This window comes from Entelurus aequoreus, linkage group LG13 (genome assembly GCF_033978785.1).
Source record: "Entelurus aequoreus isolate RoL-2023_Sb linkage group LG13, RoL_Eaeq_v1.1, whole genome shotgun sequence".
NCBI classification, from domain to species: domain Eukaryota; kingdom Metazoa; phylum Chordata; class Actinopteri; order Syngnathiformes; family Syngnathidae; genus Entelurus; species Entelurus aequoreus.
In genome coordinates, this window is record NC_084743.1 from 32,138,134 (window position 1) to 32,158,644 (window position 20,511).

Consider the following 20,511-nt stretch of genomic DNA (forward strand, 5'->3'; position numbering starts at 1 on the left):
TTCCTCAACTTTATCAGTATTTATTGCCACCTTTCCCAACTTCTTTGTCACGTGTTGCTCGCATCAAAATTTGAAGTTAATGATTATTTGCAAAAAAAAAAAAGTTTATCAGTTTGAACATCAAATATGTTGTCTTTGTAGCATATTCAACTGAATATAGGTTGAAAATGATTTGCAAATCATTGTATTCCGTTTATAATTACATCTAACACAATTTCCCAACTCATATGGAAACGGGGTTTGTATATATATATACATACATATATACATACACACATATATATATATACATACATATATATACATACACATATATATACATACACATATATATATGCATATATATATGTATATATATATATATATATATATATATATATATATATATATATATATATATATATATATATATATATATATATATATATATATATATATATACACATGTCTATACACATACATATACACGTCTATATATATATACTGTATATATACATATATATATATATACACACATACACACACATACATATACACATGTCTATATTTACATATATATATATACATATATATATATATATATATATATATATATATATATATATATATATATGTATATATATATATATATATATATATATATATACATATATATACATATATATATTTAGTCATATATATACATATATAAATATATACACATATATTCATACATATGTATATATTCATATACACTGAACAAAAATATAAATGCAACACTTTTATTTTTGCTCCCATTTTTCATGAGTTGAACTGAAAGATCTAATACTTTTACTGTATACACCTATTCCTCTCAAATACTGTTCACAAATCTTTCTAAATCTGTGTTAGAGAGCATTTCTTCTTTGCCAAGATAATCCATCCCACCTCACAGATGTGGCATATCAAGACGCTGATTAAACAGCATGATTATTGCACAGGTGTTCCTTAGGCTTCCCACAATAAAAGTCCACTCCAAAATGTGCAGTTTTATCACACATCACAATGCCACAGGTGTCGCAAGTTTTAAGGGAGCCTGTAGTTGGCCAGCTGACTGCAAGTTAAAGTTAAAGTTAAAGTCCCAGCTATCATCACACACACACTAGGTGTGGTGAAATGTGTCCTCTGCATTTGACCCATCCCCATGTTCACCCCCTGGGAGGTGAAGGGAACAGTGAGCAGCAGCGTGCGCCGTGCTCAGGAATCATTTGGTGATTTAACCCCCAGTTCCAGCCCTTGATGCTGAGTGCCAAGCAGGGAGGCAACGGGTCGCATTTTTATAGTCTTTGGTATGACTCGGCCAGGGTTTGAACTCACAACCTTCCAGTCTCAGGGCGGAATGTCCACCAGAACTGTTGCCCGTGAATTGAATGTTCATTTCTCTACCACAAGCCGTCTCCAAAGGCATTTTTTAAGAATTTGGCAGTACATTCAACCGGCCTCATAACTGCAGACAAGGTGTAACCACACCAGCCCAGGTGCACCTCCATGATCGTCTGTGAACAGCCACCCGGACAGCTGCTGCAACAATTGGTTTGCAAAACCAAAAAATGTCTGCACAAACTGAGAGAAACCCCTACCACAGAACTTTCCTACAAAAGGTCTTATCTTTGTCCATGTGATGTCAGATGAAACAAAAATTTAGCTGTTTGGCCACAATACCCAGCAATATGTTTGGAGGAGAAAAGGGGAGGCCTTTAATCCCAGGAACACAAATTCTACCGTCAAGCATGGTAGCGGTAGTATTATGCTCTGGGCCTGTTTTGCTGCCAATGGAACTGGTGCTTTACAGAGCGTAAATGGGACAATGAAAAAGGTTTACCTACAAATTCTTCAGGACAACCAAAAATCATCAGCCCAGAGGTTGGGTCTTGGGCGCAGTTGGGTGTTCCAACAGGACAATGACACCAAACACACGTCAAAAGTGGTAAAGGAATGGCTAAATCAGGCTAGAATTAAGGTTTTAGAATGGCCTTCCCAAAGTCCTGACTTAAATGTGTGGACAATGCTGAAGAAACTAGTCCATGTGAGAAAACCAACAAATTTAGCTGAACTGCTCCAATTTTGTCAAGAGGAGTGGTCAAAAATTCAACCAGAAGCTTGCCAGAAGCTTGTGGATGGCTACCAAAAGCGCCTTATTGCAGTGAAACTTGCCAAGGGACATGTAACCAAATATTAACATTGCTCTATGTATACGTTTGACCCATCAGATTTGGTCACATTTTCAGTAGACCCATAATAAATTCATTAAAAAAAAAACTTCATGAATGTTTTTTGTGACCAACAAGTATGTGCTCTAATAACTCCATCACAAAAAAATAAGAGTTGTAGAAATTTTTGGAAACTCAAGACAGCCACGACATTATGTCCTTCACAAGTGTATGTAAACTGTTGACCTCGACTGTATATACATACAGTATATATATATTTATTCATACATATATTCATATATACACGTATATTCATATACCGTATTTTTTTCGACTATAAGGCGCACTTAAAATCCTTTCATTTTCTCAAAACTCGACAGTGCGCCTTATAACCTAATGCGCCTAATGTATGGAATCATTTTGGTTGTGCTTACTGACCTCAAAGCTATTTTATTTGGTACGTGGTGAAATGATAAGTGTGACCAGTAGCGGGCAGTCACACATAAGAGCTACGTCTAGACTGCAAAATGACTCAAGTAAACAACACCAACATTTTATATGTTCCATAAAAAATATATAACATTACACACGGCGCCCAAAAATCTATCGAAATGTTTTAGTACGACTTTGGTAAGCAATGAAGCCGCACCACTTGATGGATTGTACCGTGCTTCAACCTACGAGTATTATTATGGTGTGTATATAAGGTAAGACATATTATCTGGCGTTTTGTTTCGCAATATTATGCAAAAGCAACTTTTCTTACCTTCTGGTACCTGCTGATCTGTGTTTGGGATCTGCATAAGTCCTGAAAAATTGTCGGTGCCGACGCCGTAGTCGATAAGCTTCTTCTTTTTCTTTATCTTCTTGTTATGGGACATTCATCCTCTGCTGTTGCCATTTCTAATACAAAGTAGTGTAAAGTTCTTACTTATCCGTCAGTAACTCACCATGAAAGCGATAATACATACCAGTGTAGTGCGTTTACATTATTCACCCAAGGAACTTTAGTTATTAGAGAGTTCCGGTCGGATGGTTGTTCACAGAACACATTTCTGGCGTTATTGTTGCACTAGTGAGCCACAGATGAGGTGATGCTGCTCCATTATTGATTTAAGTAAAGTCTGAATGTCATTAAAACAGTCAGCTCCATCTTTTGACATTTCTTCCACTCCTGTCCTTGCACGCTACACCGGTACAACAAAGATGACGGAGAAAAGACGCTGCCGAAGGTGAGCCACGTAAATAAGACTGCCCACAAAACGGCGCATCCGAAGCGACTGTCAGAAAGCGGTTTGACGATGATCTGCAAGACATAATCTATGCAAAATTTTGACCAAATAACCACCATTACATGTTATATAGACCACAAGGAAGTGTTTTGAATTTAGAAAAATAAATAAATAATATGACCCCTTTAATTCGCCCTATAATCAGATGCGCCTTTTGTATGAAAATAGACCTGACTAGACCCGCTCATCGGCAGTATGCCTTATAATCCGGTGCGCTTTATGGTCCGGAAAATACGGTATAAAAATATATATACTCAGGCTTTACTGAGTATATATATATGCGACTTACTGCCGCACTGCCGGCAGTAAGTCGGACACGTTTCCAGTGAGGGTTGGACTCTGCCAAGGCAGCCCTTTGTCACCGATTCTGTTCATAACTTTTATGGACAGAATTTCTAGGCGCAGTCAAGGTGTTGAGGGGATCCGGTTTGGTGGCTGCAGGATTAGGTCTCTGCTTTTTGCAGATGATCTGGTCCTGATAGCTTCATCTGGCCAGGATCTTCAGCTCTCACTGGATCGGTTCGCAGCTGAGTGTGAAGCGACTGGGATGAGAATCAGCACCTCCAAGTCCGAGTCCATGGTTCTCGCCTGGAAAAGGGTGGAGTGCCATCTCCGGGTTGGGGAGGAGATCTTGCCCCAAGTGGAGGAGTTCAAGTACCTCGGAGTCTTGTTCACGAGTCAGGGAAGAGTGGATCGTGAGATCGACAGGCGGATCGGTGCGGCGTCTTCAGTAATGCGGACGCTGTATGGATCCGTTGTGGTGAAGAAGGAGCTGAGCCGTAAGGCAAAGCTCTCAATTTACCGGTCGATCTACGTTCCCATCCTCACCTATGGTCATGAGCTTTGGGTTATGACCGAAAGGACAAGATCACGGGTACAAGCGGCCGAAATGAGTTTCCTCCGCCGGGTGGTGGGGCTCTCCCTTAGAGATAGGGTGAGAAGCTCTGCCATCCGGGGTGAGCTCAAAGTAAAGCCGCGGCTCCTCCACATCGAGAGGAGCCAGATGAGGTGGTTCGGGCATCTGGTCAGGATGCCACCCGAACGCCTCCCTAGGGAGGTGTTTAGGGCACGTCCGACCGGTAGGAGGCCACGGGGAAGACCCAGGACACGTTGGGAAGACTATGTCTCCCGGATGGCCTGGGAACGCCTCGGGATCCCCCGGGAAGAGCTGGACGAAATGGCTGGGGAGAGGGAAGTCTGGGCTTTCCTGCTTAGGCTGCTGCCCCCGCGACCCGACCTCGGATAAGCGGAAGAAGATGGATGGATGGATGGGCTTTACTGTTGATATCTGCTTACTTTCTGTTTTAACATATTCCATCTACACTTCTGTTAAAATGTAATAAACACCTGGCACTATCCTGGCAATCATAATTCCGATGCGGCCCTTAACAAAAGCGAGTTTGAGACCTCTGCGTTATTTGGACCTATCATCTGCTCACTCAGATATAAATATGATCTACAGCTTATTTTCCACTATTTTCCATTTAATAATGTGAATGCTGGGAACCAAAACTTACCAGCAAGCTGTCCTCCGGTCATAGGCACTACTCGGTATGGTGACCTATAACACAAACAGAATAGTGTTGAAAACGGTAAACTTATGTAAACTCATTTGGAAAGACAGACACACAAAAACATAAACAGTACTCATAGGGAAAAGCAGCAGAGGATATCAAACCCAATTGTCATGGTCTGGTCTTTGTTCTGGTTCCTGCTGTGTTTGTCCTCCGTGTGCCCATGTCTTCACCTGGTTCGACCATCAGTACACCGGTCTTGCCCTGATACTTACGTCTCCCCAATCAGCCCTCTCCTTCCGCCTTGTTGTACCTTGTAGTCTAATCGGTCTCTCTGTACTTAGTTGCCTGTATTCTGTTAAGTCTTTGCCTTGTTCATCATTTGTGTCTTGTGGAGAGTTTGAGGGTTTGTTGGTGTCTATTGGACACCAGACTTTCCTTTTTAATTTTGCATTTTCGCTGCTGTGTTTCCCCAGTGTCACAGTGTTTATGGTTTATTAAATCATGTTGTTGATCTGCATACTACTGTTGCATCTCCTTGCATCCCTGCATTTAAATCCACCTGCCATGCTACCACACTCAGACTGTGACACCAGTGTTGCGGACTGTAAGGTTCTATCAATCAATCAAAGTTTATTAATACAGCCCTTAATCACAAGTGCCTTAAAGGGCCACACAAACCACAATGACATCCCCTGATCTGAACCCACATCCGGGAAAGGAAAAACTCAAAAAGCCCAAAATGGGAAAAAGAAGAAACGTTGCGAAGGGGCTGCATATGTGGGGACCTCCCTCATTGGTGACCGGTTGCAATGGAGTCCAAGTAGGTAACTTTATATTGCACTTTTCTGCTATCGACATACTCAATTGTGCTGGTCAGCAACAATTCAGGAACCATCAAGCATCATCCCTGCCACAAACGGGTAACTTGTGAAACACTGCTATAGAAGCCCTAGTTCCAAAATCGACACCATCAAGCTAAAATTTGTAGCTTCCCCCATGAACAAACCAAAGCCTCCGAGACAAATGTTTGCTGGTCAGATAAGTAGTCAAGGGGAGGCTTCTTCAAACCGAAAAACGTGAGCATTGTGGTGGTAGCACCATGCTCTGCAGCTGTTTGGCTGCCAGTGGTGATGATCACTGCACTTAGGGCCTGATCTACCACACGCTAAACAGTGTGTGCAGACTATAAAATTGCATGTAATATTAATGGCCAAGTTTTGTCACTGTTGTGACGAATCGAGAGCTGAGCCAGAAGACAAAGCTCTCGGTCTACCGAGCTATCTACATTCCTACTCTCACCTATGGTCATGAAGTGTGGGTCATGACCGAAAGAATAAGATTGCGGATACAAGCGGCCGAAATGAGTTACCTCAGAAGGGTGGCTGGCATCTCCCTTAGAGATAGGGTGAGAATTTCAGTCACCCGAGAGAGACTCGGAGTAGAGCCGCTGCTCCTTCGCTTGGAAAGGAGCCAGCTTAGGCATCGAGTAATTGTCTCTGGCCCCCTGCCTGCGAGAGGCAAAGATGAGAGATATAGCAGATTAGTCTCGCTTAACAAGTTGCTGGCTAGCTTCTGTAGACAACAGGGACTAACGTTTATTGATAACTGGCCCTCTTTCTGGGGCAAACCAGGCTTGCTGATGAGAGACGGTTTTCAACCTAACCAGGAAGGCGCCATCATCCTGTCTAAGAACATAGATTACTGTTTAAGTCTCACTTGACTGACTACACTACCATACCATACCATACCAACTTTATTTATAGAGCAAGCCTGGTCACAGGCAATTACAGAGTCTGTTAGTCCGGGTGAGGAGTCAGTTAAGCTAGAACTAGCCAGCGCCAGGCTGGATAATCCATGTACGCATAGCAATTCTCTTAGAATAATACACAATTCACATAATGTTTTTTCTGTAGTGACTGTCAGAGGTAGACATGCATTCTACTGAGGTGGCAAATTATGATGTGTCCAGTTTATCGCAGCACCAAGCAAACAATCGGAAAATTCCCGTCATATCAATTCCTAGATATGGTCGAAACTATTTAAAGTGCACTACGCATAATAAACGCAACATTGTTAATATTGCTACTACGGATAATCTCAACAAAAACTCGTCAAAACAGCCCAATACCTATAATATGGGCTTTTTAAACATAAGATCGTTGTCTCCCAAAGCGTTATTAATTAATGAGGTCATTAGAGACAACAATCGTAACGTCATTGGTCTCAGCGAAACCTGGCTCAAACCAGACAAATTTTTTGCGCTAAATGAGGCATCTCCTCCTAACTATACGAATGCGCATGTTGCCCGTCCTCTTAAAAGGGGAGGGGGTGTCGCACTAATATACAATGAAAACTTTAACCTTACCCCTAACCTAAATAATAAATATAAATCATTTGAGGTGCTTACTATGAGGTCTGTCACACCGCTACCTCTCGACCTGGCTGTTATCTACCGACCCCCTGGGCCCTATTCGGTCTTTATCAGTGAATTCTCAGAGTTCGTTGCTGATCTAGTGACGCACGCCGACAATATAATCATAATGGGGGACTTTAATATCCATATGAATACCCCATCGGATCCTCAGTGCGTGGCGCTCCAGACCTTAATTGATAGCTGTGGTCTTACACAAATAATACATGAACCCACGCATCGCAACGGTAATACGATAGATCTAGTGCTTGTCAGGGGTGTCACCACCTCCAAAATTATGATACTCCCATATACTAAAGTAATGTCCGATCATTACTTTGTAAAATTTGAAGTTTTGACTCATTGTCAACAAGCTAATAATAATAATAACTGCTATAGCGGCCGCAACATTAATGCTGCTACAACGATGACTCTTGCTGACCTACTGCCTTCGGTAATGGCACCATTCCCAAATCATGTCGGCTCTATTGATAACCTCACTAATAACTTTGACGATGCCCTGCGCGAAACCATTGATAGTATAGCACCGCTAAAGCAAAAAAGGGCCCCTAAAAGGCGCACCCCATGGTTTACAGAAGAAATTAGAGCTCATAAATTATCATGTAGAAAGCTGGAACGCAAATGGCGCGTGACTAAACTTGAGGTTTTCCATCAAGCATGGAGTGATAGTTTAATAACTTATAAACGCATGCTTACCTTAGCTAAAGCTAAATATTACTCAAATCTCATCCGCCTCAACAAAAACGATCCTAAATTTCTGTTTAGTACAGTAGCATCGCTAACCCAACAAGGGACTCCTCCCAGTAGCTCCACCCACTCAGCAGATGACTTTATGAATTTCTTTAATAAGAAAATTGAACTTATTGGAAAGGAGATTAAAGACAACGCATCCCAGCTACAACTGGGTTCTATTAACACAAATACGACTGCATCCACGACGGATACCGCCCTCCAAAATAGTCTCTCTATTTTTGATGAAATAACATTAGAGGAATTATTACGGCGTGTAAGTGGGATAAAACAAACAACATGTTTACTTGACCCACTTTCTGGGAAACTTATCAAGGAACTGTTTGTATTATTAGGTCCATCAGTGTTAAATATTATAAACTTATCACTTTCCTCCAGCACTGTTCCCCTAGCATTCAAAAAAGCGGTTATTCATCCTCTGCTCAAAAGACCTAACCTCGATCCCGACCTCATGGTAAACTACCGACCGGTCTCCCACCTTCCGTTTATTTTGAAAATTCTCGAAAAAATTGTTGCACAGCAGCTACATGAACACTTAGTGTCTAACAATCACTGTGAATCTTTTCAATCCGGTTTCAGGGCAAATCACTCTACGGAGATAGCCCTCGCAAAAATGACTAATGATCTATTGCTAACGATGGGTTCTGAAGCGTCATCTATGTTGCTGCTCCTTGATCTTAGCGCCGCTTTCGATACCGTCGATCATAATATTTTATTAGAGCGTATCAAAACAGGTGTTGGTATGTCAGACTTAGCCTTGTTTTGGTTCAACTCTTATCTTACTGACAAGATGCAGTGCGTCTCCCATAACAATGTGACCTCGGACTATGTCAAGGTAACGTGCGGAGTTCCCCAGGGTTCAGTTCTTGGCCCTGCACTCTTTAGTATTTACATGCTGCTGCTAGGTGACATCATACGCAAATACGGTGTTAGCTTTCACTGTTATGCTGATGACACCCAACTCTACATGCCCCTAAAGCTGACCAACACGCCGGATTGTAGTCAGCTGGAGGCGTGTCTTGATAAAATTAAACAATGGATGTCCGCTAACTTTTTGCAACTCAACGCTAAGAAAACGGAAATGCTGATTATCGGTCCTGCTAGACACCGACATCTATTTAATAATACCACCTTAACATTTGACAACCAAACAATTACACAAGCCGACTCGGTAAAGAATCTGGGTATTATCTTCGACCCAACTCTCTCGTTTGAGTCACACATTAAGAGTGTTACTAAAACAGCCTTCTTTCATCTCCGTAATATCGCTAAAATTCGTTCCATTTTGTCCACTAGCGACGCTGAGATCATTATTCATGCGTTCGTTACGTCTCGTCTCGATATCTGTAACGTATTATTTTCGGGTCGTCCTATGTCTAGCATTAAAAGATTACAGTTGGTACAAAATGCGGCTGCTAGACTTTTGACAAAAACAAGAAAGTTTGATCATATTACGCCTACACTGGCTCACCTGCACTGGCTTCCTGTGCACTTAAGATGTGACTTTAAAGTTTTACTACTTACGTATAAAATACTACACGGTCTAGCTCCATCCTATCTTGCCGATTGTATTGTACCATATGTCCCGGCAAGAAATCTGCGTTCAAAGAACTCCGGCTTATTAGTGATTCCCAGAGTCCAAAAAAAGTCTGCGGGCTATAGAGCGTTTTCTTTTCGGGCTCCAGTACTTTGGAATGCCCTCCCGGTAACAGTTAGAGATGCTACCTCAGAAGAAGCATTTAAGTCCCATCTTAAAACTCATTTGTATACTCTAGCCTTTAAATAGACCCCCTTTTTAGACCAGTTGATCTGCCGTTTCTTTTCTTCTCTCCTCTGCTCCCCTCTCCCTTGGGGAGGGGGAGTTGCACAGGTCCGGTGGCCATGGATGAAGTGCTGGCTGTCCAGAGTCGGGACCTCGGGTGGACCGCTAGCCTGTGCATCGGTTGGGGACATCTCTGCGCCGCTGACCCGTCTCCGCTCGGGACGGTTTCCTGCTGGCCCCACTATGGACTGGACTCTCGCTGATGTGTTGGATCCGCTGTGGACTGGACTTTCACAATATTATGTCAGACCCACTCGACATCCATTGCTTTCGGTCTCCCCTAGAGGGGGGGGGGGTTACCCACATATGCGGTCCTCTCCAAGGTTTCTCATAGTCATTCACATCGACGTCCCACTGGGGTGAGTTTTTCCTTGCCCGTATGTGGGCTCTGTACCGAGGATGTCGTTGTGGCTTGTGCAGCCCTTTGAGACACTTGTGATTTAGGGCTATATAAATAAACATTGATTGATTGATTGATTGATAGGCAGTTCGGGCAGTTCGGGCATCTCGTGCGGATGCCTCACGAGCGTCTCCCTAGGGAGGTCCTCGTTGCACATCCCACTGGGAGGAGACCCGCGGTAGGCCAAGGACCAGATGGGGGGGATTACATCTCCTCTCAGGCCTGGGAACGTTTCAGGATTCCCCAGGAGGAAGTCGCTAATGTTGCTCTGGAGAGGGAAGTCTGGGGGTCTCTGCTGGAGCTGTTGTCTAGCTTCTACGTCAGCGGCTGAATCACTTTTTAGTTTGTAATGCACAACACACTGCGATAGGACACCAATCTGTGCTGACTAAAAAACATGAACACTCATATTAGAGTTGTCACCGCCTGCTGCCACCTTGTGGATAGTATTTTCAGTTTTCCCTTTTTGGTGCAGTTGACCTGGTTCTTACATTTCTCCTTCCCCCTAGAGTTCCTGTGTTCCGCTTGGGGGAGGAGTTGTGAGACGTGCACAGTTGTTTCCAATCTTCCCAGATACTACTTAAGCAGCACCTTGACAGCTGGATGGCACTTGGCGATTCCACTCCTCAGCTCTCCACGCCAGAAGTTTCCGGTGCTTCCAGAGTTTTTTGATACCTACTATCTTGGCCATTACCAGTGCCATCCAGCTTGGTGTTGTTTGGTTGAGTGCATGTTTTGCAACTCCTACCCAAGTCTAGTTATTTTTGTATACAGTAGCTTTTGTTCTTTTTTTTTAACGGTGCTCATTTTGTTTTCTCTTTTTCGCACCGTCGCTTTTTATTACCTCATGTTTGGATCGTGGTTGTGAGTCATTTTCCTTAGTAAAATACCTGTTTTACTCACCGTCCGTCTGCATCCTTGGGTTCCTCTCTACTGTGTTGAATAGAACTGACAAGAGTGTCTGCAAAGTATTAGCCCACATTTCATGTTTTGTTTGTACACAGCTATCTCAACAGTGTATGTACTGTAGTTGTAATAACACGCATGATGTGTTGCATGTATCATATTCAGTATTACAGTGACTCACTCGTTGGACAGTTGTGCTTTTGGCCCAGCTTGCCGTTTCCAGTTGATTTTGGGTAAGCACTCCATTTCTGTCTGCATAGCTTGCCTCCAACCTCCACATTTGCAGCATCAAAGTCACGCCGACCTTACTCTCTCGGCTTCCGTCATGGTCAGCGTTTAATTTTCTATTCGTGCTGGCTTCTATAAGCAGTAGTTCATCCTCTGTATATTCAGCTTTAAAACAATAAGGTTGTTGTCCAAAAAATTGTTGTCTTTGTTGTCTATTACCAAGTCTACCATGATTAGAACACACTCCGGAAGTCGGAAGAGCGCTGCTATGGAAACAAAATCAAATGCGCCAATTAAATTAGTTCCGGCAATGCTTAAAATGACCAAAATATGGTAAATATTGCAGATATTACATATTGTTATGAACATGTTTGTTACTACATTATATATATATACACTTGCCGTGTGTCAATATAAAACGTTGATGGAGGGTTTTTGAAGTTGTTTTAGAGGGCTTTGAAGGCTACAACAGTGACTCACCCTTAGCCGCATCTTCCAAGCGTTTTTTATCATCTTTAAAATCCTAAAAAAGGACGTGTGTGTTTTTGTCTCTTATAATGATTGTGAACGATAGGCAAAATTCCCCAAAAAGTGCAGTTCCCCTTTAAATGAGTTTTTTGCATGTACTATCGTCATTACACTCCTTTCCCTCCACATTCATGTTATTAGGCCCTCCAACCTGTGTGTGATGTTCAACTAGCAGCAAACATCTATAATATGTAACACCTTTTCTGCAATATAGAAATGCAATCTATTGACAGAAACAGAAACTATTATTAGCACATCTGATGTTCTCTAGCGGGAATGCTGTTTGTCTATCACAGCAACGCAGGGCATTCATGCATCTGGAATGACTAAAATGCAAGAAAATGCTTTTTTCTTCATATAGGAGGTACATAATATGATATTACTGTATATTTACTAAATGAAAAACAATCTTTAAGAAAAAAAAAAAACACCAGCGGACACCAAAACGCATCAGTTGAATTTGTTTTATTCAGCCCCTAAAGCAGACCTGGGCATTCTGCGGCCCGCGGGCCGCATCCGGCCCTTTGTACGTCCCTGTCCGGCCCGCGTGAGGCCAATTATAAATTACAAAATACATTTTAAAAAGTATCTATTTCGAGTGTGCAATACAACGGTGCTGCTTTTGTTTTGAAAAGCGTTATTTGTATTACTTCCGTGCGGACGTATGCTCGTGCGCGCAGCGGCAATCACAAATACAAAATAAATTTAAAAAAAACATATTTGTCGTGCGTGCAATACAACTGTGCTGCTTTTATTTTGAAAAGTGTTATATGTGCGTATGTCCTGTGAGGGAAGGCGCACAGCGACAAGTGATGCCCGGTTATCCCTGAGACGCTAAAAAGAGAAAAGTTGATGACGAATGGCGTGTTTAAAAAAAGACATGGACTGCCAAGTGCTTATTTGTGGTACACACGTTGCTGTCTTTAAAGAATATAGTGTAACGACCTGCTGAAGTAGATGTTGTCTTTTTGAGTTGCGTAAATGAGAAGTGAGGAGACGTGCGTGTGGAAGGAACGAGATATGTTGAGCTGTGTTAGTATAGCTTGCTCAATAAAAGTTTAAAAAGAGCGTCAGACTTCGTGTGCACTTCTTCTAGACGCTACAATTGGTGTCAGAAGTAAAACTTTGCGCATACTGCACTGTTTGTGTGCTACGTCATCGGGAGGTACGTGCCACGTGAGGAGCTCGCCGCAAAGAGAGAGAGACAGAGAGAGGGAGAGAGAGAGCGTTTACAGGTGCAGCCACGCTGCTTGCCACGGGGGGAATTCCGTCCTCAATGAAGACTCCCAGGTTTGATGGCAAGGCGAACTGGGAGGCATTTCATCCCACTTGTGACATCAATTGTAGCGTCCAGATGAAGTGCACACCAAGTCTGACGCTCTTTTTAAACTTTTATTGAGCAACCTATACTAACACAGCTCAACTTATCTTGTTCTTTCCAAAAGGAAAACCAATCCTCACTCCTCATTTCCGCAACAGCAACGCTTCTTCCTTCTTCGCCAATCACCTTACAGGCGTGCTACGTTCACAACAAAGAGGATGCAGGATGAAGTGACAGAAATTGACATTTTTGTATTGTAATATACATCAGGAAGTGTTGTGTAAGAAAGTGTTAAAAATAAAACCATCAAAAGCCATCTGCTTTTATATAAAGATAAGTTAGGTTAAATGAAAATATTATTATTATCTATCTTACGGTATATCAAAAATAATTTGAGCAAAATTTAATTGAAATATTGTCGGTGTGGCCCTCCAGCAGTGCTCGGGTTGCTCATGTGGCCCCCGGTAAAAATTAATTGCCCACCCCTGCCCTAAAGGGACTGTTTGCAGTATTTACACAGATGCCAGAGGGTGCCAACTGTCCAATGTATTTTACACAGTATATCCTGCCCTCTTACGGCTTCTCGTTCGTAATGACGTAAATACGTACGTACTTAACACATACTTACGCAGGTTGTTAACTAATAATCGCAATTTGGCTGGCGTTGACTTTCATTGAATGTATATTCTATCATAACAACAACATGACCGCAAATTGTTGTTGTTAGTTACTTCTCCTTGACTGTTTTTGTATGTGTGCACACGCTCTCTGCGCGTACGTGTTGACGAGAACGGGTGAGTGACCGCCGTAAACACCAATCATTTTATTTTATTTTTATTCCATAAACTTTGTAATTGTGAAAAATATAGACAATTGTGAAACAAATGTGTTCTGTTAAACCACTAATGGTAACATCCGCTAGCCAGTGGAGTTGTTATATTTTTTGTTTCGAAAAATGTTACTCTGAGGAAGTTGCAAACTGCACCTTTAAAGTCCTCTAGCAGCTATAAAATTATAAAATGATAACGCTGAATAGAAAATATATAAAAAAATGTTTTCTGAATTATCCAAATTTTCCAAATATGTTGATACATACACTTGTGAAGGAGGATTCTCTGCCTGTCGTCTGTCTTTAGAGCACGAGCACCTCCTTTCTCACAGCCATGTGCATTTGTACATACTTTTCAGACGTGCTAAATAAAGACGCAAAATAGCGCTCGCAGAACAGTAATCAGCATTGATAAATCACTTCGCATACTAAATGGTTATATTTGCATTTTGTCCTTCCAGTATTGAGGGCGGTCAGATGATCAGCATTTATTCTGTGTATTCATGAAGACAGGCTTGCTAAATGGACTGTGCTCTTTATTCTGCTCACATAAGAGATGCAGTCCTTTGCGCATAAGTTTGGTAGATCCGCTTTGTTTGGGCTATCAAGTTTGCACGTGTTTTAGTACACGCAAAACTTTAGTAGATTAGGCCCTAAATGGATGGAATCATGAAGTAGGAGGTCGACCTCTACATGTTTCAAGTTATGTAATGTTGCGTCTTGCGCGCCAGCAGGAAAATCTGCCCATAAGTATTTGAGCTATCAACAGCGGAATGAAAAAAACCGAAGCCTCTTGTCAGTCATCCACTTTTTCTCTCTGTGAGTGGAGGCGGGGCCGCTAGCATACAAACACAAAGCTGTTGCTGCTCGTAATGTTAACTTAAAGTACGGTCTATTCTGCAAAATGATATGCGGAAAATGGGCTACTTTGTTACACCCAGTATTTGGCTGTATGACAACTGATATACAATAACTAGGAGAAACGTACAGCAAAACCAAATCCTACAAAAAGCGGGGCGTAAAAAAACTGATGTATCACTGCATATTTGTGTATTGCATTTACACAGGTGTTTAATTGTTACTGCCTTATTATTCTATTTTACATTTTTACTGTGTGCTGTGCTGCAATTTTTACCAAGGTGTCCTGAGACAACTTTTTCACTTCCGATACAATACCGATATTGAAGCTTTGCGTATTGCTTGTTCCATCCATCCATCCATCTTCTTCCGCTTATCCGAGGTCGGGTCGCGGGGGCAGCAGCCTAAGCAGGGAAGCCCAGACTTCCCTCTCCCCAGCCACTTCGACCAGCTCCTCCCGGGGGATCCCAAGGCGTTCCCAGTACAGCCGGGAGAGATAGTCTTCCCAACGTGTCCTGGGTCTTCCCCGTGGCCGCCTACCGGTCGGACGTGTCCGAAACACATTCGGGTGGCATCCTGACCAGATGCCCGAACCACCTCATCTGGCTCCTCTCTATGTGGAGGAGCAGCGGCTTTACTTTGAGCTCCTCCCGGATGACAGAGCTTCTCACCCTATCTCTAAGGGAGAGCCCCGCCACCCGGCGTAGGAAACTCATTTCGGCCGCTTGTACCCGTGATCTTGTCCTTTCGGTCATGACCCAAAACTCATGACCATAGGTGAGGATGGGAACGTAGATCGACCGGTAAATTGAGAGCTTTGCCTTCCGGCTCAGCTCCTTCTTCACCACAACGGATCGATACAGTGTCCGCATTACTGAAGACGCCGCACCGATCCACCTGTCGATCTCACGATCCACTCTTCCCTCACTCGTGAACAAGACTCCGAGGTACTTGAACTCCTCCACTTGGGGCAAGATCTCCTCCCCAACCCGGAGATGGCACTCCACCCTTTTCCGGGCGAGAACCATGGACTCTGACTTGGAGGTGCTGATTCCCATCCCAGTCGCTTCACACTCGGCTACGAACCGATCCAGTGAGAGCTGACGATCTTGGCCAGATGAAGCCATCAGGACCACATCATCTGCAAAAAGCAGAGACCTAATCCTGCAGCCACCAAACCAGATACCCTCAACACCCTGACTGCGCCTAGAAATTCTGTCCATAAAAGTTATGAACAGAATTGGTGACAAAGGGCAGCCTTGGCGTAGTCCAACCCTCACCGGAAACGGGTCCGACTTACTGCCGGCAATGCGGACCAAGCTCTGACACTGATCATACTGTACAGGGAGCGGACAGCCACAATAAGACAGTCCGTTACACCATACTCTCTGAGCACTCCCCACAGGACTTCCCGGGGTACACGGTCGAATGCCTTCTCCAAGTCCACAAAGCACATGTAGACTGGTTGGGCAAACTCCCATGCACCCTTAAGGACCCTGCCGAGAGTATAGAGCTGGTCCACAATTCCACGACCAGGACGAAAACCACACTGTTCCTCCTGAATCCGAGGTTCAACTATCCGGCGTAGCCTCCTCTCCAGTACACCTGAATAGACCTTACCGGGAAGGCTGAGGAGTGTGATCCCACGATAGTTGGAACACACCCTCCGGTTCCCCTTCTTAAAGAGAGGAACCACCACCCCGGTCTGCCAATCCAGAGGTACCGCCCCCGATGTCCACGCGATGTTGCAGAGTCTTGTCAACCAAGACAGCCCCACAGCATCCAGAGCCTTAAGGAACTCTGGGCGGATCTCATCCACCCCCGGGACCTTGCCACCGAGGAGCTTTTTAACTACTTCGGTAACCTCAGCCCCAGAAATAGGAGAGCCCACCACAGATTCCCCAGGAACTGTTTCCTCATAGGAAGACGTGCTGGTAGGATTGAGGAGGTCTTCGAAGTATTCCCTCCATCGATCCACAACATCCGCAGTCGAGGTCAGCAGAACACCATCCCCACCATACACGGTGTTGACATGTCACAAGGGAGGCTCTGGACATTGAGTCCGAGTGGACGATGTTCCGTACCTCTATTGCCGAGGCGGCCGATTGGAGCTGTGGCCGCAAGGTAGTTGGTGCCTGTCGTGGCGGTAATCCTAGAACCCGCTGGTGGACACCAGTGGTGAGGGATGGCGTCAAGCTGAAGAAAGAGTCCTATCGGGCTCTTTTGGCTCATAGGACTTCAGAGGCAGCAGACAAGTACCGACAGGCCAAGCGGTGTGCGGCTTCAGCGGTCGCAGAGGCAAAAACTCGGACATGGGAGGAGTTCGGGGAAGCCATGGAAAACGACTTCTGGACGGCTTTGAAGCGATTCTGGACCACCATCCGCCGCCTCAGGAAGGGGAAGCAGTGCAATGTATTGCTTGATATGATACCATATCAGCACAAATTATACTACATATTTTTATTATCTTGTAGTGTGAAATGTTAGAAAAGGTTTGATCAAGTGAAATAACTCAGAACAGTGGTAGGTGTTGCAGCAAACTGCCTGGTGCCACACCTGTGCAGGACTTGACACTGGGTGAATCCAATCCTAATCTACCAGCAGGCCTCTGCACCAGGTATATTGGACTCCAATCAGGGCACGAGCTGGCTTTATATTGAATGTGCTGTGTGCAGTGGGATGAAGGGTAGACAAGGAAGGCGAATGCTCTGGATAAACAAAGATTTGGGAACTGCACAAAAACACTCGCTGGAGGACCAAAGAGACTGTCCATGTTTTGCTCTCAAGTTTGATGGAAAATGCTCTTCCTGCTTAGTGGTGTTGTTTGTATGTATGTATGTATATATGTTTAAATTAATGATTACATGTACTGTTCGTTAAAATTGTTTTGGTGTATATCAGGTGTTTTTAGATTTAGTCTGCAAAATGGGAAAGACAGTTAACTGTGCAAGATTTGAGATAAAGACTGCTAAAGCTAAACCATGTCTAAGTGCTACTTGATGTTATCCCTGATATTTCATTCAAATGGTTTTAGTCAGTGTCTTGCATTTCTTCCAAATGTTTTTCACCCGCAAGTAGCAAACTGCTATGCTGCAAATTTCACTGAAAACTGTGGTTTAAATAAATGGAGAAAAGACAACTGCGTTCATTATTGAGAGTGGAGTCCCGCTAAAGCTTAAACGGTAAGGAAGTGTGGGACCTGTGCAGAGTAAATACACTTGACATGTTAGGTATACCGAATATTAACCTTATGACAGACTTATGCTGTGTCTTTAAATTTAAAGTGAAATAGTAATTTGTTTTTGACCTAGTGGTCACCCAGTTAAGCTTAGGTGTCATGACGCAAAACCGTAAATTGAATGATGCAGACACGTTTGTTACTGGATACTTTCTATTACACTTCTACCTTGGAGACTTTGTATCTTTATTATGAGACTGTAATTTGTTGTTTATATCGACAAATGTGCCGTTTTTGACCACAATATTGTTTAATTAAGGACACTTATTCTGAGCGTCTAGCTTTTGTGCCTACCATGTTTACTTTTTGTAAATGTAAATATAATAAATATAAGAAATTAACACCCTTGCAGGTTTATTGGAGGATATTTGGATGTCAAGTGGATGACAGCTTTGCACAATTAAATGTCTTGCTGGACTGCTCATATTGAAGTTTATATCATAGATTTGACATGCAAGCAGATATCATCCCATACTGATATCGAATCAATATCTGATCAGGACACCCCTAATAATTACTGTCCTGCTTCTAGAACCTTCATTTATTTGCAATTAAATGGAAGCAACATGATCTAAAAAAATAAACGAAACATATAACCTTTCTGAGTTGTATGGCATGGTCGGGTCAATAGACACCATAGCTCCAGAAGAATCCAGCAGAGACAGGTTTGTGTTCCTGCGGAGAGACAAAAATATACAAGTTTCACTGCAAGTCCAAACTAGATTTATAAGATCATGACAACCAAAGAAAGAAACTAGTGGAAGTTACAGGCTTGTTTGCTTGACATAACACTCAACTAAAAATTGAAATAAAATAAAGATTTTTAAGGTTTGCAGTTTGGCCAGCAATGCAACTGCCAACCAACATCCTCCGGAGTGGACGTTTGGTGGGCTGAGGGGGGAGTGGTCTAAATTACATAGTTGACCATCATGTATTTGCATGAACAGTATTTGTAATGGATGCTATAGGAGACAGAAACAACGTTGTGGCAGACAAAAAACACAACAAATATGACCTTTCTTCTCTCGCTTCACGTTGTTCTGTTTTGAGAGTGCTTTTGGATGGTTAAGGTCTATATCAGGATCCCCGGAAGTTTTACATGTTTATGTCTTTTTATTGATCATTTTTTTGTTCGCCACTGATGTTCATCACTTTGTTCGGTGTTCCTTGGATGCACCACAGTTATGTGTGTATACTGTATGTAGAGGAGGGGTGTCAAACTTGTTTTCATCGAGGGCCATATCGCAATTAAGGCTGCCTTTAGAGGGTCGCTTGTGACAGCAAATAATATATGAATTTGCCTATGCATTTGATTTTTTTTTTACCACTAAAAATGTTTTATATTTTACAGTAAAAACAGGAAAATCAGCCACCAGAATTTTACTGTAGTAAAAAGTTTTTTTTATATTGGAAATGGAAAAACAGTGACTGTTTTTTTATGGGGAAAAAAATAGCAGCTGGGTTCCAAAAACTTTACAGTGAAATCTACAGTGGTTTTTACAACCATTTTACTGTAAATGGAGAAATGGTACCACACGTAATACAGTAATGCAGTAATATACGGTAAAAACAAGCAGGGATTTTACAGTAAATATCATGATCCGTTGCGCAGGTCTTGTTTTGTTCTTCTGTTACATCTGGGTCGCGTGGTTTTGCGGTGGTCGTTTCCCCAAGATGCAGAAGGACGTCAAGAAGCATTATGCAGGTAAGAAGGTGATTTATTCCAATAACAAGGCAAAAATACAAAACGGGAAGCTACGGAAAAGCTTAAGAACAGAACTAACCAACAACTAAGGAAATACCAAACTAAAACAGATCACGACAGTAAAAACAGCTTAACTGACATAATTTTACCGTAAAAAAAACAGCGGTAGAGATTTTCAATATACAGTAATGTGCTGTAAAATTCACTGTAAAATCTGTTGTCATTTCTACAGTGTACAATTTGATGGATAGCTTGCTTTGAGATCATAAGTCAAGCATGTATTTACAGTATTTGTTTTTACTTTAACCCGAAAAATGGTTTGGAAAGTATGACGATAACATATTGGTTGCCATATTGGATAATATTGAAGTTAAAGAAATATGCAATTTAATGCTGCTGAGATAGGCTCCAGCGCCCCCCATGACCCCACCCCGAAAGGGACAAGCGGTGAAAATGGATGGACGGATGTATATATTTTTTGTCAAAAACAAAGAACAAATACATTTGGGTAAGCGAAG

At 42.6% G+C, this 20,511-nt stretch overlaps 1 protein-coding gene across 2 annotated transcripts in view; it reads right to left on the bottom strand.

Annotated features, from left to right (window-relative positions):
• The window catches only part of pde9aa (phosphodiesterase 9aa), a 140,331-nt gene that overhangs the window by 78,303 nt on the left and 41,517 nt on the right, over positions 1–20,511 (bottom strand). For both annotated transcript variants that reach the window (XM_062067735.1, XM_062067736.1), the window contains exons 3-4: positions 18,886–18,963; positions 4,978–5,021 (exon numbers count right to left, since the gene is read on the bottom strand). In XM_062067735.1, coding sequence (XP_061923719.1) covers positions 4,978–5,021; positions 18,886–18,963 — 122 coding nt within the window. The remainder of the gene's footprint in view (positions 1–4,977; positions 5,022–18,885; positions 18,964–20,511) is intronic.